The sequence below is a fragment of the Xenopus laevis genome, chromosome 4L (assembly GCF_017654675.1).
Source record: "Xenopus laevis strain J_2021 chromosome 4L, Xenopus_laevis_v10.1, whole genome shotgun sequence".
In the NCBI taxonomy this organism is placed as follows: Eukaryota; Metazoa; Chordata; class Amphibia; order Anura; family Pipidae; genus Xenopus; species Xenopus laevis.
Window position 1 is genome coordinate 116,638,203 of NC_054377.1, and position 25,333 is coordinate 116,663,535.

Genomic DNA, 25,333 nt, shown 5'->3' on the forward strand with positions numbered 1-25,333 from the left:
CTTGATTCGACTAGGGAATAGTTAAAATTCGATTAGAGTTTTTAAAAAAAATTCTATTTTCAAAAGGTATCATGTATTGGCCCTTTAAGAATTCGACTATTCGCCACTTTAAACCTGCCGAATTAATGTTTTAGACTATGGGGGGGACATCCTGGAATCAATTTGGAGTTGTTTGGTGGCATCTGAAAAATCTCATTTTTTTCAGAGAGAAAACTCAAATCGAATTTGATTCGATTTGAGGTTGCGGGTCGATCCTATTCACCCGAATTGAAATATAATCTTTTTTTTTTAAATTTCAATTTTTTTAACTTCGAAAATCGAGTTTATGGAATTTTATATAAACTCCCATAAACTCTAAATCTGCCCCTTATTATCAACTGAAGCCCTCTAGTGGCTGTAGGACAAACCCCTCTGGCATGAGCACAGATTGCCAGTCTGAGCCTGGTGCATAGATGCCCTCCTCCTCCAGCTGAAAAACATTAGTTACAACACAACCCATGTGCCAAAGCCTAACACAAGAATTTTTCAGCGAAGCGAAAGGGCGCAAATTCGCCCATCACTATTATTGATCACACAATTTGTAAGTTCTTCATTACAAAATCAATCCGATTAGCCACTATAGGTTTCAACAGGAACAATAATTCTGTGAGCATAAAAATGATTTTATTTTAGAAAAAAAGAAATCCAGTATTTACTAAATTATGTTTTTGATCCAAACCAAACCACAGAATTAATTTGAGCTCGCAAAATACAAGTTTTTACCTTGAAATATATTATTTATCCACTGAATTTTCTAAAAAAAATTATTTCTGGGAATACAAAAATCATTTTTGTATCACTAAAAAGATTCTGTGAACACAAACTATTTTATGGTTACAAAATACATTTTGTTGCCACCAGGTTGATTTAATTTTCCCATAATTCATCTTGTGTTGACAAAATGCATTCTGTGTCAAAAATGTATTTTGTGCTTCTAACATTTAAAAAAAATGAGTATTGTGTAAAGCAGTTGCATTCTGGTGAAAAGTCTATGGGTGGTGACATGGGGTTTCAGTTGTTGCTCCCCAGGTGACTATACATCAGTTGTCTAAGGCACAATGCCACTAAATTAGAAATGAACTGCAGTTTAGTTTGGCAGTTGAGAACCACATGGGATTAGATTTGATTTTATAAATGTTAGAATCTGGCCTAAAATGTCTCCTGCGTGAACAAAGTTTGTAAAACAAAAAGGAAGAATAAACACATATGTCTGTAACAAAAGGGGAATGTGAAAGAAACAATAATACTGAACTGCAGGAGAGCAGCCGAATTTAATCTTGACACAGTTACAAATGCTGCACTGGGGATTTCACAGCTATATTTTACCTCTCTTTGCAGCTTTTTATATGGAATTTGGGCTTTAATCCACTGGCTGGGGTGGTGCAGACTTGTCATTCTGATCGGGCAATGTTTGTTAGGATTTATTGATTCCAAATTGCTTTACTTTATCTGGAGTTACCAAATGCTGTTTGGAATACTGTGTTGTTTGCTTGCTCTTGAACTATTGATTTTCCCATCTGACCTCCTTTATTGAGGGGGCCACTGAAACAACTCTTCAAGAGCTGCTGAAACAATCCTGTTTTTAACTTTCATTATGTCTCCGCCTCTGATCTTACAACTTTTGTGTTGGAGAGCAGATATTGTTCAACTAAGGGAAAATATACACAAAGGCTGCTGAAGGGTGCTGCAAGTTAGAAATACGGCTGGAGGGCGGCATGTTGGTCATCTCTGTATTCCATATCATTTTGATTAGGGATGAGTGGACCTTATGTTTTTGCCAGTGGCAAATATTTTCTCCACTGCTAATTATTATTAGGTGTTTTTGCACTAGGGAAAACTGCCAACACCTTCCTATTGACTCCAAGGGGCCCATTTACTTAGCTCGAGTGAAGGAATAGAATAAAAAAAAGTTTGAATTTCGAATGATTTTTTTGGCTACTTCGACCATCGAATTGGCTTATTCGACCTTCGACTATGACTTCGACTTTGAATCAAACGATTGAAACTAAAAATCTTTCAACTATTCGACCATTCGATAGTCGAAGTACTGTCTCTTTAAAAAAAACTTCGACCCCCTACTTCGGCACCTAAAACCTACCGAAGTCCATAGGCTTTCTAATGTTTTTTAGGTCGAAGAAAAATCGTTCGATCGATGGATTAAAATCGATCCTTTAATCGAACGATTTTTTGTTCGATCGTACTATTTGCGGTAAATCCTTCGACTTCGATAAGGATTTACATTCGGCAGTCGAATATCAAGGGTTAATTAACCCTCGATATTCGACCCTATGTAAATCTGCCCCCAAATCATTTGCACCATCATGCAGCACCCTCAGATTGGTTCTTCGGGTAACTGGTACTTCAATGCAGAAGCTGTTTCCAGTGGGGAGATATAAAGCAAGCAACAGATTAAAGGGGTTTTTCATGTTCCTAACACTTGTATCAGTTCAGTTGTTTTCAGGTTGTTCACCAGGAAATAATGCAACTTTAAACTGTAATATTAAAAAAACAGTCACAAAAAGAAAAAACCCATTATCCAGAAATCTTCAAATTATGCAAAGGCTGTCTCCCATAGACACCATTTTATCCAAATAATCCAAATTTGTAAAAATGATTTCCTTTTTCTCTGTAATAATAAAACATTACCTTGTACTTGATCCCAACCAAGATATAATTAATCCTTATTGGAGGCAAAACCAGCCTATTGAGTTTATTTAATGTTTACATGATTTTCTAGTAGACCGAAGTCTATTAAGTCTTTATCCACATAATCCAAATTTTTAAAAAATATATTTTTATGCCTGTAATAATAAATCAGTACCTTGTACTTGATCCAAACTAAGATATAATTCATTCTTATTGGAAGCAAAAGCAGCCTATTGGAGTTATTTAATATTTAAATGATTTTCTAGCAGACTTAAGGTATGAAGATCCAAATTATGGAAAGGTCCGTTATCCGGAAAACCCCCGGTCCCGAGCATTCTGGATAACAGGTCCCATACCAAGCTGTATCACCAAATGTTACTAAATGATATCCCCTATATTCTGAAATTTTCAGTTCAACATTAGAAACATATGTAGTGACAGGCCGGAAAAACTATGGCACAACCTTGTGGAGAATTAAGCAGCTAACTGGTGAACACTGAGCTGATTTTGATTCCTGGGGCCCAAACTTAATGAGAGGAAGGGCCTTCGCTGGGTAAGGAATGGGAGGCAGCAAGTAAAAGAAGTGGGGCAGGGTGGAGTTACAGTAGGTATAAGACAGGGGATAGAATGGAGGAAGTACCTGCCTCTTTTCTGGTGTAAAACAAAGACGACCAGCATGCCACCCACCGACCCTAGGTTTAGGGTGAAGTTCGATGGAGGATGGATTTCATGGTGGATTGATTTGTTTGACACAGTGGCGGAGGAATGCTTGCCAGGGGTGGGGGGCTTATGCCCCCATTTTGGCAGGTGGATTATGGTTTCCTCGGATGAGGGTCCCAGGATTTTGGTTTTATGGTTTCCTGCTCCTACTTGCCCACCTCAAGGCAGGTGGCCGGCATGGCAGGTAGCCCAGTTGGTAGTCTCTTCCGGTGGGCTAGCATTCCATTTGGGGTGTATAATGTTCATATAATGTTCATGTATATTAGAATATTGTTATTTTAATATTGCAATTTAGTAAAAATAATGTTTAACAACAATTTGTTAAAAAAATGTGGCCTGATTTAGTGCTTGCATACGTTCTTCAGAACACTGTGTCATGTATGTTGTAGCATAATGGTGACTGCTGTGCTGCCTTGCAGGTCTGGGGTCCAAACTTTGATTCTAGCCTTGGCGTGTTCTGCAAGAAATTAGTAAGGATTATTTACAAAGTGCAGGGCAAAATGCAAAATTGTCACAAATCACCATTCCCTGCACCAGCAGCTACAGTTATCTTTGCTCTATTTTGGAGTGTGTGCCCAATTAATACACTGCTGCCTGTGGTCAGGAATGCTGAATTCATGAGGGGCAGATACTAACTATGACAGGAGGTAAGGGCAGGGCTGTTTTATGCCCATGGCGCTGTGATGTGCACCTAGCCATAGATTTCCATTAGGGTACTAGGTGCAGAGTGCAGACAGACCCTGGACACAAGTACTTTTTAGCACTTGTTTGTGGGGTCATAGGAATTGACCCTTTTTATGTTGTCCCTGTGATTGCATAAGGGCATTATAAAAACATACATACACGCAGGTTGATTGGCTCCTCATACAACTGGCCTTAGATTGTAAACTCCACTCAGGCAGGGACTGATGTAAATGATGTATAATCTGTTATGTTAAATGATGCAGAATAAGATGAAAAAGGGGTATATAATACAGGCCCGGATTTGTGGAGAGACCACCAAGGCCCAGGCCTAGGGCGACAGGATTTTAGGAGGCGACATGCTGCCCAACCACACCCACATTGGTTCAGAAACACTGGGGAAGCACAGGAGATTGATAATTTTTAAAATTTCCTGTATGCCAATCCCCATTACTCTGGTCAAAATTATGAAAATTTGATTGAATAAAAGGGAGGGGACGGGACGACGAACGACATTGGGCCTAGGGACGCCTGCAGGCATAAACTGCAAAATTACATAATAAAAGCTTTATTACACAACATCTAACACCAGATTTTTTACAAAAGAAATGATGCAAAAAGCTGGACATACACGGAATAGACTAAAGATGCCGATATTTGACCGATTCGGTAGCTAATCTGCCGTGTGTGGGGGCCTCCGACTGGTCCCTCCTGATCGATATCAGGCCAAAGATCTGGCAAGTTTGACTTTTTCCTTGATCCAGGACCGCATCGGCTAGTTGATGCAATCCTGCAACCCCTCATTGTAATGCGATCGTTCGGCACAGGGCTGATCAAATCCGATATCGCAAAACAAAATTGCTGATTTTTGGTGCTTAATCTGGAATTAAAAAAAACACACCCATTTATAAATATGCAGATTATTTTATGTAATAAATGATTTCAAGTAAATTGTACACTTTTTTTCAATGTGTTTTGACATCATGTGTACACAGCTTTATAATTTATTCCCTTGGTTTGTTATTTCCTTGTACCAAATGAAGCCCGTAAGGTTCAGTGGATCTCAGAGACTCACAATTCTGTAGCCAGGGAAAGGTAGGAAATTCTGACTGCTCTTTAGTGAATCTGGTCCCTAGTGTTATAAATCAACACCAAGCAGATATCATTTGGAAAGCTTGCAACACATTACACCTCTCCCCCTGATTCTGACTTCTCACCATCCTTTATCCTCCCTCCCAACACACAACTCCCTCATCTCCTCCTCTTCCTCCTCCCACAGAGAGGGCCCCGTGAGGGAGTCCAGCTCCCACTCTGCTCTACCCTCCGCAGCCTGGCTGTCTGTAGGATGCATCTTGCTACTGAGACAGCTCCATCCATGGCTACGTACTCCTCCACTTACTTCAGTAAGTTCCTACTCACTTTATTACATATTTCAATGAGACTCAGTCATGGGCTGAACTTTCCATTGTACATCACAGGGATTTTATTCATCAGCCTCTTAAGTGTTTATAAGAAGCTCAAACATAGTCTAAAACTTGTTCATTTTACAGCCCTGCTGCACCAATGTGCTCAGATATGCATTTACTAACAAAGGTGCAAAGTGCAGTAACTCTTCAATTAGAGTAATTGCTTAATGGTTGCTATGTGTTTCTGCATTTATTGCACCTAAGTAAATGCACATCTTTGTGGCGTTATTCACAGAATCCATGCGCTGATACATCATGGCCATGTTTGTAGTTTCTGCTTGAACTCACATGTGTCTTTTCTGCCATGATACTGACTGCAAAAACTGTAGATTATTAGTACGTTAAAGGTACAATTAATGTAGTCAGTTGCAGAGGGGTTAATGGGACACAAGAACGTGAGGCACAGGGAACATTTGGGCAGAAACTGTTACAGAGTGATCTTGTACATAAATTATCAGGGGGTGCATCATTCACTTTGATGGTTTAACATGTAAACTTGCATTGGGTTGGGACTTCTGGCAGATTATTTGTGTTTTACCTGTTAGTTTGTACTCTGCTCTGAGCAACAAGAAGTGTTTACTGAATCATACGGAGAAGCTTTCACAGTGTTTGCAGCTAGTCCAAAAATGTCATTTTTACATTTTATTATTCTTTTTATTTAATTTTTCTTAGCAGAATTAGTTTGGGTGCTGTGAGCTTGTCTGTTGATTTTAACCCACCTTTGAACAATAGTCAATTAAATCCATATTCCAGGTTGGAGAAGGGTAGAATGAAAACAGTAATTAAGCAATTAATGCTTAAACTAAACTTATTTTAAAGATGAACTTCTCCTTTAATGTCTATCCTGCTTTGGTACAGGTGTTTCCTCTTTCCCACTTAGTTGCTGTGAGCAATGGGATGGAGCTACTAAGTTCAGCCTTACAACACAGCGAAGGAGCAATTATGATACAGGTATGGGACCTGTTATCTAGAATGCTCAGGACCTGGGGGTTTATGGATAACGGATCTTATCATAATTTGGATCTTCATACCTTAAAGGGCACGTTAACCCCAAAATAAAAAAAATGCCTAATCAAAGAAAACCTAATTCTAAGCAACTTTGCTATATACATTCAATACAAATTTTTGATGGTTTTTCAGTTATTTGTAAATGTATTGCTATTGAATCCAGTGTTTGTCGTTTTCTATTCTATTCACTGGTGACTCAGACTGTCGATACAATGTAAGACAAGGCAGCTGATTAACAGACCTGTGTTTGCTGAGGAACCAAGACTTTTGCAACATTGTTTAAAAAGTAACAACCAGGAGTTGAGCAAATACTGCTTTCAATAGAAATAGTTTTTACGAATAACTTTGATGAGCACTGAATTTTTAATACATGTATATTGCAAAGTTGACATGTTTTATGTTATTAGGCAAATTTTTTATTGTGGGTTTGACTTGCTCTTTAAGTCTACTAGAAAAGCATGTAAATATTAAATAAACCCAATAGGCTGATTTTGCTTCCAGGAAGGATTAATTATATCTTCGTTTGGATTAAGTACAAGGGACTGTTTTATTTTTACAGAAAAAAAGGAAATTTTTTTTTAAAAAAAAAATCGATTTGGATGAATTGGAGTCTATGAGACACTGTCTTTCCGTAATTTGGAGCTTTCTGGCTAATGGATTTCCGGAAAAAGAATCCCATACCCTGTACGAGAATGTAATCAGTCTAATGGCTATATAGTCAAAGTGAAATACTGTTGCATCTACTAGGCCAACATCAATATTATTGGTATCTTTGATTAAGGAAAGCTTCATGTTGCTGCACTACTGAGCCACATCCTTGTCATGGATTCAGCAATGTAATCTTTTGGTGAAAATCAGGGATCTTTTTGCCTCCTACTCGGGGGCACTTCTGGCCCTCCTGCCTCTTGACCCTACAAACATGAAGGTTTTTAATTGTACCTGCTCTAATTTGTTTAAAGGAGTTATATCCTTTTTTGGTATTTTGATTTTATGTTTTTTTTCTGTTTTTACTTATTTTTGGAGAAACTGAGACTTTAAGTTTTCCCCCTCCTGCAGTGTTCTAGAACTGGGGGCACAGAAGTTTAGGCGGTTGTTCACATATAAATTCACTTTTAGTAAAATGAGAAATTTGTTATGGTGTTTTTTAATTATTTGTGGTTTTTGAGCTATTTCGTTTTTTATTCACCAGCTCTCAAGTTTGCAATGTAAGCAACCCGGTTGCTAGGGTCCAAATTACCCTAGCAACCATGCATTGATTTGAATGAGACTGGAATATAAATACAAGAGCACCTGAATAGAAAGATGAGTAATAAAAAGGATCAGTAACAATAAATATGTAGCCTTATAGCAGAAGGAAAGGCTAAAACACCACATTTATTTCCTTCCATTGTGTACACATGGGCTTCTGACTATCTGTTTCAAGCTTAAAGGGAATGTAAAGTCTAAAAAAGAACAAGGCTAAAAATGCTGTATTGTGTATACTAAACATAAACTTACTGCACCACAAGCCTAATCAAACAAATGATTTATGCTTTCAAAGTTGGCTTCAGGGGTCACCATCTTGTAACTTTGTTATACATCTTTGCAAGACCAAGACTGTGCACATGCTCTGTTTGGTCTGGGCTGCTTAGGGATCGTCATAAATTATCAAAACGGCACAAGTCCGCCTAAATATTCGGAAGGGGTTTTTTACAGTGAGAGTTGTGAAGATGTGGAATTCTCTCCCTGAATCAGTTGTATAGGCTGATACAAAAGGGGTTGTAAGGCTTTTTAGCAAGTGAGGGAATGCAGGGTTATGGCAGATAGCTCATAGTACAAGTTGATCCAGGGACTAGTCCGATTGCCATTTTTGAGTCAGGAAGGATTTTTTTCCCCCTCTGAGGCAAATTGGAGAGGCTTCAGATGGGGATTTTTTGCCTTCCTCTGGATCAATTGACAGGGAGGTTAAAAAAAGTTAAAAGGTTGAACTTGATGGACGTGTCATTTTTTCAAAATACCTTACTATATTACTATGTAAATCAAATAATATCTGCCAGAAGCCGATACAGTGAGACTGGTTAATAATCAGAATATTCAGACTGCACTGGGTCCTGTGTTGTTATGTAATCTGATGTGGATTTTATAGTTTTTGTATTGTTTAACACAAACTTTCTCCACTTCTGCAGACCCAGTGGCTGCAGCAAAATAATCCTCCTAATAGAATCCCTGTTTAAAACGGACTCCGTGATCTCTGTCCCTGCACCTGGAGTTGGAAACAGTAAATGGGATGCAAAGGCAAAAATAAAATACAATACAAATCTCTACACTTTCGCCAGCTGCTCTACAGGGAAACAAACAAAGCTGCTTGAGTTCTGCATGGCTGGGAAGTAAGGCGGGGGCTCCCCCTGCTGTTCATAAGTATGATTGTTTTCCTGCAGAGCAGTTAGGGACTGTCTGAGAATTCCTATCCACAGCAGTAAATGAAGGAAGAATTTCACTGGATACAGTCAGGTTTCTTATAAAAACTGTACACATTTTTTATTGGAGATAGGTTTCTTTTTCATTAAATAAAGTAAAAATGGGATTTTTTTTTTGCCTTTACATGCCCTTTAAATCTCCAGGCGTACGGCTTAAGCATGCTCTGTTTGCTCCTCTCTCCCTCTCAACCCTCCCTGCTGTAATCTGAGCCCAGAGCTATAAGTGAGCAGGGAGAGACTCAGACAGGAAATTATGTCACACCAAGCTAATATGGCAGCTGTTATCCTAAACAAACCGAGAGAACTTCTAGAGCTGTTTACTCAGTATGGTAAAGCATTCTGCAGAATAAATGTAGTGTTATAGCTTGCACTATTGTGGCTAATGTATTGGCAATAAACTGCTTCTGTAGCTTTTCTTCTCTTTTATAAAGCATTTGTTTTTAGATGGAGGTCATTAACTGCAAACTGATAGCTGGAAAGATTCAAAAGAAGGCAAATAATTCAAAAACTATAAAAAAAACAAAAAAGCAAAAAACAAAGCCCAATTTGAAAAGTTAATTAGAATTAGCCATACTATAACATACTTAACTTAGAGGTGAACCACGCCTTTAATTCCGCAAGCTTACCCCTTGTATTCCGCAGGCACTCTCACCATGGGCATAGATGTAATTGAGATCAATGTTGGCTGAAATTGTATATATTGCACCCATTGGCAATACGTGTGCTAAGTGATTTCATTCTGCCATGTGGGTACCGACCTACAGGATCCAACAGCAATACTGAGTGAAGAAAATATAGATTTTGATCAATTCTTTCTGTGTTCCAAGTTGGTGTCATGGGTACAAATCCTCTGGGCAGTGCGAGAACCATTAATGCTTGTGTTGCTGTTTAGTGGAACATGTGAAAATGCACCAGATGACAACACACAATTCCCAGTGTCTCCAGTCAGAAGCCTTCTGTATAAGCTGATCAACATGCCCTCTTGCCCCTTCCCAACCCAGATCTCTGTTATCTTTTGCTCTTTGACAGATCATGTTATGTCGCCAATCAGACACTGACCTAATTCTTTCAGTACATTACACCAGCAAATACTATTCCCAAGTTCCCCAGCCAAAGAATGAGCACAGGTACCTTACACCATGAATTGGCACATTGTGTGTGCGCAGGCTAATAGGAAAAAGGGGGCTACACAGTTATCACACAGTCCATAAAAATGGGTTCTACTGGAGGGACTGTAAATTTAGGCACTAGCCCCAAGGCCTGTGTTCATATGGGGCATTGATTCCTTCTTATTCTAGCAAAGATTTAAGAAAGAAAACCCAAGAAATTGAAGGTATGTCCTTGGTAAAACTTCAAATGCCTCATCAATTCATTACCCTTTCCATGTTTATACACAGATTTCGTGTTCAACAGATATAAGCTACTGGCTTGTTGATGTATGTTTGTGAAATCCTTTGTTTTTACATTGGGTAGATGTCTGCATTGCAGTATTGATGGTTCTAGGGATGTTTCAATCTGTTGCCCAGTCTCTGTTCAATAAAGGTTGGCAGTCTTTCACAATACTCTGCAGGACATTAGCATATAGGTAATAGGTGACTGTTAGATGTACCCAGTTACCTTTCTCTGCTTTTATTTCTTTCCCTTCTGGGAGAGGAGGCAGCCATTTGTGTTTGGTTATCAGTGTCATAAACTGCACTTCCTATTCGGTTTCAACGGTGGCCATATGTTACCACCTTCTACATCTGGGCCATTACATTTAATATCTTGCCTTAGGCCTCATGCAGATCTAACAGTCCAGACAGATTTAAGTTCATCTGACAGGAACTGGAGCTAACCAGAAGGATTGTACGGCAAAACCTGCACCCCACATAGCAGTCACATGTGTCTAGGGTTGCCACCTGGCTGGTTCACATGATACTTGATGCAAGTGTTATAAATTATTATGGATGAAAGGTGCTGCGTAATGAAATGTTCACCCAACAGTCAGAGCTCAGAAAATCACATATGCCACATATTGTCAATCCAACCAAAATTGGGCCAGGCTTACAGACAGAAATAGGTCATAATAATTCATGATTAATACTGGCTAATATCTGAGAAACATGTTAAATACTTGCCTTGACATACTATAGTTTCCATGTGTTATCACATGGTCTTGTGATATATGTGTGTGTGTGTGTGTGTGTGTGTGTGTGTGTGTGTGTATATATATATATATATATATATATATATATATATATATATATATATATATATATATATATATATATATATATATATATATATATATATATATATATATATATATGTATATGTAGATAAATGACCAGCAACACCGAGATTTTTCGTGAATAGTTCAAGTGTATTCAAAAAAACATGCAAAGCCGACGTGACGTTTCGGTCCACTCAGGGACCTTTCTCAAGCCTTGAGAAAGGTCCCTGAGTGGACCGAAACGTCACGTCGGCTTTGCATGTTTTTTTGAATACACTTGAACTATTCACGAAAAATCTCGGTGTTGCTGGTCATTTATCTACATAATTGATTTCTTTACCTTGCACCTGAGTCTCAACATCAAGAGCGGAGTGCTGCCCATATGGACTTATTTATATATATATATATATATATATATATATATATATATATATATATATATATATATATATATATATATATATATATATATATATATATATACACAATATATACACAATATATTGTATTGTGGCATGGTATGCCCAACCGACGTTTCGGTCCCCGTTGGGACCTTTTTCAAGGTATACACACACATTTCAAACCTCCACCCACATTGTAAGTTGTGTGCCAGTGACATCACAGTGTAGTTAACTCTTGTATGGCTGGCTATAAACCAGCGGATTAACATTTAGCAAGTGTATATTTTAAAAGGTAAAATTCCTCTGATCCATAAACATATATCAGGTGATACATATAAATACTGTGCTAAAATTGGTGTTATAAAAGTGCTAAAAGAGTTGCCTTAAAAACAATCTTTGCCATACAGTTACCTGGGTGGATACATACATTGAAACCTATATCATATTGTCCACGTGTTCACTATATATTCGAATGTAACAAAAAGTCTCTCAATTGTAATAAATAACTATTCTCAGCATTCAATTGCTTAAAAGAACGGGTTCCCTCACCTAGAAAAAACAGATCAACCCCTTACAGAAACAGATGTTGGTATTCCAGAAATTATCTACTGGCAACAAAGCAGTTTAAGTGTAGCGCAGTGTTCAATCCCTTAGGAGCCACACACCCTAGTTCATATGTCCCTAAGGCTTCCTTTTGTAATAATAAACGGTTAATGTCCCCTACCCTTCGCGGGGTTTTGATGCAATCAATCTTCATGCATTTAAATGTGGAAATGGGGTGTTTGGCTTGAAACCAGTGCTGTGCTACTGTTTGCTTTGATATGTCCTGCTTTACCTTCTTTTGGTCATATCCAGGGCTGCCTGTATGATCGATCTATGCATACTAATCCGATCTTTTAGTGGCCTAATGGTCTTTCCACAATACAGACGCCCACATCGGCATTTGATAATATACATGACATTTTGTGACAGACATGTCAATCTGTGTTTTTTATCTGGTATGCCTTTCCATTATGTGGATGGTGGAATTTATCTCCAGTGATCAAGGTGTTACACATTACACAATTTCCACATTTGTATATTCCACATTTCAAATGACCAGTAGCAGTATTGCGTGCATATTTGCTTACCGGATCCGCTGAAGCCAACATTTTAGGTAAATTTATATTGCGCCTGTACCCAAAACTCAGATCTTTATGTACCAATCTGGTCATTTCAGAATCCGTGTGAACCAAAGGCCAATACTGCAAAAGAGATTTTTTTAATAAGAGGGGTGCAGGGACCATAAGTGTTCATATAAAAAAGACAATCTTTGTTTCCAGATGCATAGGCTTAATTTAACGTGCACAAGGGCAGCTACGAGGTAGCTTTTTGGAAGGTATATATATATACAGTATAGATATAGATATAGATAGATATATAATTGAAGTAAATATATATTTGAAGTAAATACAACACTGTGCGGGTCTTTTCAACAAATCTATTTTAAATACGTTTGACCCTGCACCCACACTAATTGGAGAAAGTCTGCATTAGAGTTACTATATATATAGTTCACGAATAGAAAGCACTCATGGCACAATCTCCATAAATAGTTAAAAGATCTTTATTCCTCCAACCACATCTCTACGCATTTTGGTCCGCACAGGACTGTCATCAGGATAATGTTTAAAAGTGAATCGCACCTTTTATCCCCAAATCCACCAATCAGTGCAACACTGTGCATCCATCTTGTATACATATAACCACTCACTGCAGTGAGTGATTATATGGGAGTGGTTATATGTATACAAGATGGATGCACAGTGTTGGTTCTAATAATGGGCAGTTGATGTTTTTAATAAATACTGAAATATTTAAAAGGCTAATCAGGGCTGGATTTACTCATCGGGCACCCCTAGGCCCCCCGTTGGTCGTCACCCCCACCACCCTTCAGAACCAATGTGGATGCACCCAATGGGTGGTATGCCGCCCCTAAAATCCTGCCGCTCCCAAAAATCCTGCCGCCTTAGGCCAGGGCCTTTGTGTCCTTCCCACAAATCTGGGCCTGCAGGCCTTAGATATTGGCACATGTAACTAAATATACAGTTAGTTGAACTCACTGATGGATTTGATGTAAAATTAAATATATTTTGAGTGGAAACAAAACTTATAGAATTAAATTAAACCCAATATGCATGTAGTGCTCTGGTACAGTAAATTGCCCCCTTATAAGAATGCTCCTCATTGTTTTCAGCAGCAAGTAGACTACAAGCTGACCAAAGTCGGAAAAATCTTTTCAGCTGTTTTTCTAGGCAAGCGATGATGATCATGATTCTGATCTTTGCAATGTCTCTGCAGATGGGACTTAGGTCAGCAGGGGTGTGATATAATTGGTAATGGATACAGTGACATGTATGGTTGAAAATGTACCCGCAAGGCATAATGGGGAGAACTGCAGTAAAAATCTGAATTCAATGGACAATTACTTTTATTCAACCCACACATTGCCATTCCCATGTCCCTTATCTCAGTGTATGACTTGTTCTAGGAATCATTTCTGAGCTTGGCATACTGCTGAGTAAGCAACCCACAACTGAATAAATTCTTTATTCTCCCTTAGTCCCGAAAGCTCTGGAAAACACTTTTATGTTCTTCTATACATTGCATGATTGTTAGTAAGAAAGTGGCTGACCATTGTGATCTATAACAGCAATATGGATTAGGCCGACGTTTATACCATCTTTCATATATTTACAGGTGATAACTGGCAACTGCTTTCTGTGTTTATACCAAGATTTTATTTATGTATTCTTTTAAATGTTTCTTGGGGTTCTGATTCATAGTATGTCTGTGTTACTTGCACTTTGCTAGATAAAAACACAAAATTATAGAAGGAAGATGTTCCCACATATAGAGGGTTATTTATGAAAGGTTTATTAAAGCTTTTTTTTCAGACCTTGAATGAACTCACAACTCAAATGGTTTCTAATTTAAGAAAAAAACTCCAAATGTAAAAAAACTCGAATCGGCGAATCCGGGATTAACAACATGAAAACCAAAATTGATCGAGTTTTCTGTGTGAAAAAACTCTAATTGCTCGAATTGATCGAGTTTTCTAGAGAAACCCATCGAAAAAACTCGAACATCTGGAAGGCTATTAACATCTTCAAATAGTACAAGGAACCAATGGCATTGACTTCTTGATCTTGACAAGTTTTATTTTTCAGGTTGAGCTATTTCCAGGGTTGGGTATAATAAATATTGGAAAATTTTAGGGTTTTTTTTTTAAACTCAAAAAATTATATTTTGTTTAACCTGAAAAATAGATTTTTGACTCAAAAATACCCATGAAAACTCAAATTTGAAAACTCATTTGTTTGGACAAAACAACTCGACCATTATTAAATCTGTCCCATAATAACAGGTTTATGTCACACATGGGTACGTTTGTAACTAGACAGAAAGGAAGTTTCCTTGTTACTAAAACTCATTGATAGTCTTATCTCTCCCCATCCACCAGAGCTTTACTGGAATCCACTAAGTTATTTATTCTGTTAAATATCATTTATAAGCAAGAAAAATTAGATTCTTGGTTAGGAGATTTTGAGCAACAGAGCCTTGTGTGACTTAACTAGTGCCATCATCCAGAAACCCTTGCCTGTGGGCCTAATAAACGTATTTATGGCAGTTCCTGGCAAATGACAGATTAGATAATATAGAGTGTGTTGTCAGTATAAAGCTGGCCAGACCTGGTCCAATTTTAGCAGCTGACTAGGTCCCTCTAGACAGAGTTGGTAGCTATTATCTAGCAACTAGCTACTAATTAGCTACCAACTGTAATGATGGGACTGCATAGGCCCGAGTTATGATTTTAGACACTTGAAAATTGTTGGGAGGGAAAGGGGCATAAGCGGTACTAAGATTTTTTTCCCTGTTTAATATTTTCTTTTTAGCTGTCAAGTTCTTTACTTGAAATAATGAAACTGGGTAAGTGTTTGGGCAATTTTTAGAATTAATGTCAAACTTGGGTAATGTTGCACAGATAAAAGTGCCAAAATTTGGCAAGGGTTTGGATGTGGGGGTCAAAAATTACTCTTGGGTAATAATGTTGAATAAAATGAGACATTGTTAATAAATTTAATCTGAGGGCCTAGGGAAGATAATAAAATTAAATTAAAACAATTTAGCATTTTAGGGTAGTGCTGTAACATCCAGGAGGAGAAAGCCAGTCTGTGATCCAGGAGAGACAGGCCTGGTGTAGACATTTTATTAGAGATTTGATGTAAAGTCAGGAGAGCAAGGTACCCAATACATTGCCTTGGCCTTGAGGAATGCTAATAGAGTAAGGAGGAGACAGAACTGAAAATATTAGAAAAAAAGTTTAATGAATGCAAATACATTAAAAATATCTAGGACGAGTAGGTGATTAGTTGGGTCAAAAGCTGTAGAGCGATCCAAAGCCTAGATATGAGATACTGGGCCAGGCTACTGTTGTTTTATACAATTGGTACAGATGACACAATAAGATATGCCTGCAAAAATATCAACCAAAGATATATGATAACATAAGATAAAAACAGAACCCATAAAAAAGGCTAGAGCCTGCTAAAATAAGAAGCTTAATCCAATGCAGGGACCAATTATAAAATCAATATTCTATCTTTACTTAAAAATACAAATCAAGACACAATATAAAAAAAAAACTAGAGGTATAAAGAGTTAAGGTGCATTTAAAAAGTCTTCAAAAACTGGTAAATTTACTCATACAGAAGATAATTTGCAAGGATGAAGTATTCCAGCTCACCACCATGATCTGAAACAGAAGCTTCTATAGGAAAGGTTTAAGAGAAAGTAGAGGTGAACCAGGTTTGGCTGTAATGAGAAAGTTAAGGATTTGGGTTTATTAAAAAATCAAGATTCTTTCGTAAATGTCTCACATGTAAAACAAAACAGAGCCTGGAGTCAGAGATTCTGGCTGATAATATATACATTGTATGGCATACGTAAAATGAATAAAAGCTTTTATGCAAGATTAATGTGTATTTCTCTGCCAGCTCAAACGTATTTATAGCAGGGAAAATTGAGAAACAGTTTTGCTACAGAAGCAAAGCTCTCTGCCAGATAACTGTCTGTTTGGCCCACTGAGACATATTAACTTTATACACTCATATTAAGCAAGATCTCTTCTGGTCAGTCCATTTGTTTTCTGTGTTTTAAGCTAAAAAAAAGACCATGTGTTAATATTGCAATTATTGTGTAGATAAGGGGTGTAATAATATGTGTGCTGAGAAGACCATGGTTTCTGTGCTGATGAGTTTTGATGTGATGGCAGTGTCATTTCTGCCAATATGATGTTATTCATGCACCACTGGTATTTATGCTGTAAATCTTCTCTTTTTAGCCCGATTTGCAAGGACTTGTGCTGTCGTTCTAGACAGCTGAGATTTAACGAACAACTTTTTGGGCTCTAACACTGGAATGTTGACTTTATATGATTAATGCAATTGTTGCACTCTAATGTGCAACACCAGTCAGTGCTTTGGAAGCTATTTATTATTTCCCTACATTCCTGATGCAGGTGGACTTTGGGCAAAGGCAAGAATTGTACTAGGACAGGGCTGTCCAACTGGCGGGCCACATGCGGCCCGTGACCCCCCCCTTCTGTGGCCCCCCATATGCTGTGTCTGATTACCATATGAAAGATTTAAAAGGTATCACTACAGAGATTAATTTTCCCCTGCATTGTTTAAACCCCAAATTCAGAAAAATACCCTATATTGTTCACACCTGTGATCCCCCTGCATTGTTCACACTTGTGACACCTCAATTGTTTATATCCTAAAACCCTGTACTGTTCACACCTGAGACCCAGACTGAAACTGCCCACATTGTTCACACTTTATACAAAATGCTAATGGGGCACCAGCACTGTGTCATTGTATGTAGTACATATTAGAATATGTTTCCCTGTCTCCTGCTCTGTTCTGCATTCCCTCCCTGTGTGTGCCATTCTCTGCTTGCCCAGTGCTGCTTGTGTGTGCCATTCTCTGCTTGCCCAGTGCTGCTTGTGTGTGCCATTCTCTGCTTGCCCAGTGTTGCTTGTGTGTGCCATTCTCTGCTTGCCCAGTGCTGCTTGTGTGTACCATTCTCTGCTTGCCCTATGCTACCTGTGGAATGTAAGCCTGCTAGGAGTTTGTTCTGGGTTTTTTTTAGCATTTAGAAATTGTTGTTAAGGGCCCCTAAGGTGTTTAATCATGTGTTGGGGGGTTTTGTATTATCCACAGGGGAGGAGGAGGCATATGGATTTAAGGGTATGTTTTAACATGACTTCAATTTTTCACATATGAGTGATGTGGGATTTCCCTGCAGTGAGCACCAACCAACCATTTGGTTTTTTGGTGTGCTACCATCATTAATGTGGATATGATCTTAAAAGTTAGTGTGGTAACATGCGTCTGGTTTACAGTGGGTGTGGTTTAAATGGGGGAGTGGCCAACATTGACTTCAATTGTCGGCCCTCCACCACATAGGCCAGTAAAATGTTGTCCCCCGGTACCACAGACGTTGGACAGCACTGTACTAGGACAATGTGGACCTCAAACATCATTAGTAACAGCTATATCTAGGGAAATAATGCCAACATGAATATTGTATCATCATTACTAAAACACAAAACAAAGGTAAACAAAAAGTATTAGTGTACCTCTGATACTCTACATTAGTGATCCCCAACTAGATGCGTACAAGCAACATGTTGCCCACCAAGTCTCAAAGCAGACTCTCATTTTTGGATTTCTGACTTAGAGGCAAGTTTTGGAGGCATAAAGGCCATGTGTGCTGCCAAACAGAGCACCCTGTAGACTGCCAGTTCACAAAGGGGCTACCAAATAGCTGATTAGCCCTTTTTGGGCACTCCCATGCTTGTGTTGCTCCCCAACTTTTTTTATTTTTTTATTTAAATGTGCCTCACAGGGAAAAACAAAAAAAGGGTTAGGGACCCCTGCTCGACATTATCATATTCTTTTCTTCTGTCCTTTGCTTGCACACAGATACCATTAGCCCTTTAACTGTTAAGTAAGTGAATGTAACACAAACCCAGATGCAAAGGTATATTAATTCTCTTGGAGACATTTTGCAATTTGTCAGGGAGTTATTATTCACATATTGCCATGTATTTGCTGATGTGTGTTTCTGAAGGAACTTCATGCAGTAGTTTTGTCACTTTTTTATGTACAGTAATGGACATTCTCATGTTATCTCTTGTGTTGTTGTGTGTTGCATTAAAAGATACCAGTGTTCCAAAGCGTCTGCTGTCACCAGACCAAATCTAACAGTTTTGTTTCGTTGTGTCTTGGTTCAGAACACTCCTTGCTTAAAGAATGCTTCCATGAATTGCTTGTACATATCTGTACTTGGACTGCTGCCACCACATATATAGTTTTCATCCTGCGTTTCTGTCCAGCTGCATAATGCTGTTAGCCTTAACCCTTTTGGTGGTGGAAAGAAGGACAATCTCTTGCAAATTTTGGAAGTCACATTAAATCATGTTAACATATTGACAGGAAAATGCAATCAATTATGAGGAGTTTGTTACCTGTGGGTTGGTCGCTATTATTGTCTTTAATAAAGCGTCATCCAACAATCTCAAGGCAGAGTGCCTGGACATATCTTTTTGCTATTGTTTTAATTTAGAAATATTTATTGTTTACGTCTTTCCTTGCACTAAGTAAGAAAATTAAACTATTTTCAGCACTTTAATACTTTCTTGTTCTGGGAGATAAGAAAACAAATTACCAGCCAGATTCGTCCTCTGTATCGTTTTATTTTTAAATAGCACCAACAACATCACTTTACAGAAATTGTATAGTACATCATTCACATCAGTCCTTACCCCAGAGTGAGCTGTTCCTTATCGCAAAGCTAAGGCTGCATCTTATGGTTTGTTTCCTTTTCCTCCCAAGTGTCTCCTTCCCCCTGTTCTTTCATTGTGCAGAAGATTCTGCTATGTCTTTAAACATACATATGGAGCTAGGGCCAGACATTAATGATGTAAAATTGCATCAGACTCTGTGGAACGCTCAGTTTTGCACAGCAGTATAGATAGCGGGGGTGTTGGGCAAGGCTTGCTAAATTAACTAATCTCTCAATGCAGCAATAAGTGTAACATTATAGAGGGCACACCACATCTGTGATGAAATAGACAGTGCCAGCTGCAGTTTGTTGCTGAGCAGACTCAAAGTCCTGTTGAAAATAAATGGTTTCAGAAGGCAAAAAGTGTTTGTATATCACTAAAATTAGTAGGAAATCCTGTGTGAAGGCTGCTTGGTCTTCCTGTTTATAGTACTGCTAAAGAGTTACCTGTTACATCTGCTGTTTGTTTCTTGCTTTCTTTTTGGTTCTTCCAGGGATGTTGCTTCAATAAGAGTTGTACAGTAAACTCACCTGCAACAAAGGTGCCATGCTTGATGCCATGGTGTTGGGTGGCTGTACTGTTTGGTCACGCAAAAGTCAGTAGAGTCGGGTTGAGCTTTTCTGACCCATGTAGGAAAATATCTTGTCCAAACCCTTTCACATTCCAGCAGGGGCAACAGTATAATTGCAGTATAAGTGCACTGCCCACTCCTGTATATGTGTATACAGGAATATATATCACACGTGACTTGGATAAATGCATCCTCCTCAATGCATGGAGAGGATATCAACCAGAAAATGCACACTAGAGGCAGATGCCTTTCATGCCAGTTACAGCACACATGGGTTGGTAGCAGGCCATATTGACATTGTTTCTGCCAGTAGAGAAAATGCCACATGGACAGTTGCTTGGAAAATCAAAGCAAGCACTCAACAATTTAAGGTGCAGATTTATCAAGGGTCGAATTTTGAGTTCATGGGAGTTATTTAAAATGCCAATAAACTCCCATGAACTCGAAATTTGACCAATCTAAATTTATTTGTAAAAAATCGCATTTTTCAAAGTCGGGTGAATAGGATCGAGCCGCAAACTTGAATCAAAATCAAATAAAATTTTATTTGAATTTTAAAAATCCGATTAGTTTTTTCTCTGAAAAAGTCTTGTTTCTTAATGTAATAATCTTCCTTAAACTGTTATTACACATTACGAATTTTAATTGCACATTGCCATTTAGAAGACTGACGTGAGTCTCCAGTGCTAGTTACTGATGCGGCTGGGCGGCCCCTGAAATTGTGCCGCCCTAGGCCCGGGCCTATGTGGCCTTGCCACAAATCCGGGCCTGTTCGCACAGAGGCATAACTTTTCACATTGTGAATATTTTTTCCGTTACCGACATTTATTACATTCCCCCATAATTGTTGATTGAGTGCTATAGGTTTCTAACCCAGCTGCAGACTTTGTGACATTACCCCAACAAAGAGTCAGGTGAAATCTTGGCTACTGTCCAAGGGCCCACGTGCCAGAATGCATGTTTTAAGAACATATAACTTCAAGTAGTCTATTACCCCATAGTATTCCTGTGAAGTACAGAACACTACTGAGAATGAACAGTCTACTTCATGGGTTAAGGGAGAAGCAGCTGGACTGAGCAGGGGTCCACCAAAAGATAAACAGAAAGAGTCAATGGCCTTTAGGTAAGGAACACATTAACTCTCTGCTTTCTACCCATGCCAGAATGCTGGCTTGTTATTTATTATGCATGGTACTTACTGTTATATGAATGATCACTTCTAGCCACCACTGAACTCAGAACTTTGTATGATTAGTGAAATAAGAAAATCATTTTTGTATTTATAAAAGTCAGTAATAATAAGATCAGCCAATCACGACTGCTGAATTTATCGTACTCTACATTTAGGGTCATATTTATTATGTTGTGTAAAACAAAATTCGCAGAAACGATGTAAAAATCTGTGTAAGATAAATGGCAAATTTATCACGGCATGTTTTATTTTGCGCATTGCGAACGCCAGATTTCCCGCTGTTATTTTACATTGCTTCTGGCAGAAGTCAATCTTAACAAAAAACAAATAAAAAAGTTATGCCGTTTTTTACATGATGAAGCCCAGTGATGTGTGGTGTATTATCCCGCCATTATAACACCCCATAATAAATATGCCCCTTACAGCGTCATGTAAATAACATGGAAGCGGTGAAGTGTAAAGACAGTGTCACACAATGCACTCAGATTGCTGTGACTGTTTTAGAGAGAACTGTGACAAAAACTACTGGCAAATGCTTCCCATTCTACTGAATGCAAACTTATGGCCAACGTTTTAGAAGTTTTCTCTGCAATTATACTGGCCATGAATGCTGTGGGGTAATTGCAATATCTTTAGGGTATCTTGATAAGTTTGTTGCCAATGTTCATTTGCTTCTGCAACTATTATGTTGCCCTGTATACATACCTCCCAACATTTTGGAAATAAGAGGGACAAAAAAGTTGTTGAGCGTAGCATGGTGAAAATTCTTTGACCATACCCATTTTTGTGGCCTCACCCCTAGTCGGGACTTTTCAGCACAAACGTGGGACTGTAGTTTGAGCTGTCAAAAGCGGGACTGTCCCGCTGAAAACGGGACAAGTTGGGAGGTATGCTGTATTGTTTTCATAGTATACCAATATGTGAATTGAAGGGTCTGAATTGTTATGATTCACATCTGTTGTATAAATGTGTAGATATGGGTAAACCTGGTTTTTAAATAAAATTTATGTTTTTAATTATATTCTTGTCACTATTTCCAACCAATCCATATGAAAAAGATTATGGGTTTTGTCTTGGCAAGGTCTAGTGATGGGGGGGTTCTGCTAGCCATTGAGGTCAAATGTTTCTCCTAGTAGCAGCAGCCAGTTGAATCTCAGTGTATTTTTCCGATAGATAGATGGTGTTCAAGTGGGAGTTTACTGTATAACGCCCATTTTGCAGATATTCGGCCAGATTTAATTCAGCGAGAAAAAGTTTCACCATGTGAAAACTCTTGTACGAGATTCAATTTGCAATTCAATTCAGAAAAACATCTCACGGTTAATCGTCCAAAAACCCAATCGAAGTTTATGGGGAAAAAACTGGAAGTAAATTAGGAGAAAAGGTCAAATTGAATCTTGTCCATGAGTTTTCACGTGATAAACCAAGAGAGAACTTTTTCTCCCTGAATTGAATCCGGCCCATTGTTGGAAATTTGTTAGTAAGGTTCCTTCAGTAAGTTTTGATGTTTCTCCAAAAAGTTTGAATTACGGGACACAGTCAAAAACAGTTCAGAAGATTTGAATTGGGTTGTTTTGATCTCGGGCATATATGAGAGGAAGTTATATCTAATCTGTATTGTTTAGAAGGGGTTAAATATGAGTCATAAAGAATTTGAAGGGGCAGTTCTTGGTATCTACTGGTCGGTAGTATTTTCATGATATTAATATAAATTTTAAGATCTATTTCTGTCGAATTCACTGAAGACTTCTTTGAATGATCTCATTATTTTGTTACATTTTGGCAGCAGCTCAGTTGATATTTGACCCACTATGTAAAAATATATTTTTCAACAATTTCCTAATTTTCAATAAGATCCTAGGTACTGCTAGCTGGTAGCTTGTGTCACTTTTTATTTCCTCCCAAAGTCACTCCTTCCAGTCACTTTGATCATCCTTATGCTACATACTAACCAATGGAGTTACTAGACACAAGCGTGATGTTGTGTATTTCTCTCTCTGGATTGGTGGTGCTGGCAGACACATGAGGTAGGTTCAAGAAAGGGAATTACTAGTAAGGAAATACAAAGCTAATGAATTTATTTGACAAAGATGATTGGTCCAATTACTCTTTTTTTACTACTTTTTTTGAGAATGTCTTTTTTTGGACATGAAAGATTGAGGCTTCCCTTTTTGTGTTCTACCTTATATGCTATGTAACTATGCAGTTTTGACAGGTGGAACCGATTGAAGGGGGAAACAGAGCTTCCTTATTGTCATGATTATTCTTGAAAGCCAGTAGGGCAGCTCTGAGGTGAGCACTTCTTTTCTAATCAATAATTTCTTGGAACTAAAGTGGGATTATTGGTATGGCTGCATTTTTACGTATCAGTAAGCGTGACCCAAGGGTGGCCTGAACCCAGGTTATACACTAAACAATAACAGAAATCATTAATGCTCTGTGCAACCAATGTAACAGTACATTTGTTAGCACTTTGTCTAACCTACATGTAAAGGTGACCAGCTGCTTTAAACAGTATATTATTTTATTATATTATATTATTTGTAAACCCATTATCCAGAAATCTTCGAATTACAGGAACTAGGCCATCTCCCATAGACTCCATTATAAGCAACTCAGTTTTTTCAAAGTGATTTCCCTTTTCTCGTAATAACAAAACAGCATCTTGTACTTGAAACCAACTAAGATAAAATTAATGCTTATTTGAGGCAAAACAATTATACTTGATTTATTTAATGTTAAATAGATTTTAAGTAGAATTCATGTATGGAGATCAAAATTTCAGAAAGAATCCTTATCAGGAAACCTCTTGTCCAGTGAAATCTGGAATAATACGTCCCATACTTGTACAGCCATTATTCATACAAATAAAAGCAAGTGATAAGCTCATTGTCAATGTGTGTGCTACACTTATGGTGCAACAATGTCATGAAAATCATATTCACTTAGCCTGTACACAGGGATCTTACTGAGGCATATAATGAGGTACCAACACCTTGTTCTTTATAATCATTAATGGATGTAGTCACACAGGCTCAATTTCAGTATGGCAAGTATATTATTCTCTTGGACCTAAGATGTCTATAATTGCAATCATTTAAAGTAAGCTAATGTTCTGTTATTTGTGCTCTGCTTTTGCCCCTCTGCTTCTTTTCAAAATATAACCAATTTATTTCTGCAGAAATGACCAATTATGAGAAAAGCGGTCTATTTCCAGAATTTGCTTTTTAAAAAAAAAAGTGTGAGTCTTTTGCAAATAAATTAGCAATAAAGTGGATGCAGAACGACCTTTGGATTTTAAACACAATCAGCTGGCACTGAGCCCCATCACTGATCATAAAACACTTTTCCCCCTTGCAATATGAATAAGCAATTCACATAATTCTTTATTTATTACTGCAAACCACACAAACTTGCAGCATGAGATAGTTGAGGCTTTATTCCTGCCAGTGTTTTGTTTGTACAAAAAAAAGATATTAACATAAAGTTTCCATGTGCAGTTCCTAAATCCATTGCTCTGTATAAGAGGCATGTGCTTCTTGGGTGGCTTCAGTATAGATTACCATTTCTACAAAATTGCACATTCCATTGTCCATACTTTATATAAAATGAATTACTGAGTAGTGATGGACCAGAAAGAAGATCCTTAAATTTTATTGTGGAGCTTACAGAAATGATACACTGAAATCTTAGATCTTGGGCTCTTAGACTCTTGTTTTCTATGGACCCTATGGTTTCCCTTGAAGAGAAACTGTTTCTGCTTTACAATAGAGCCCCCCATAAATAGCCTTCAAGGGGTTGTTCACCTTCCAAACACTTTATTTTCAGTTCAGTTGTTTTCAGATTGTTCACCTTACAATATACAGTTTATTCACATTATACATTACACATCTTTTTTTCAATTACTTATCTTTTTTTTTTTTTTTACCATTTCCCCAAAATGTAAATTTAAGGTTGAATATTCCTGGTGTCTCTGGTTCAGTCTGGCAGCTGAGTAATTCAGGTGCAGATTTTGAACTGTTACAATTTGCTCCATTAGTTGATCCA

The 25,333-nt window shown here is 37.9% G+C and overlaps 1 protein-coding gene and 1 long non-coding RNA gene across 3 annotated transcripts in view; one reads left to right on the plus strand and one right to left on the minus strand.

Moving 5' to 3' along the window:
• Positions 1-3,320: 3,320 nt before the first annotated feature.
• On the minus strand, positions 3,321-10,021 carry LOC121403101. The gene is made up of 3 exons (XR_005967046.1): positions 9,643-10,021; positions 4,718-4,966; positions 3,321-3,862 (listed from the first exon to the last, which is right to left on the minus strand). It is a non-coding gene; the product is annotated as an uncharacterized LOC121403101 (long non-coding RNA).
• Positions 5,322-25,333, plus strand: part of rxrg.L (retinoid X receptor gamma L homeolog) — a 72,614-nt gene continuing 52,602 nt past the window's right edge. The window contains exon 1 of one of the 2 annotated variants that reach the window (XM_018256898.2): positions 5,322-5,489. In XM_018256898.2, the coding sequence (XP_018112387.1) occupies positions 5,432-5,489 (58 nt within the window). In that variant the 5' untranslated portion in view covers positions 5,322-5,431. 2 annotated transcript variants of the gene reach the window in all.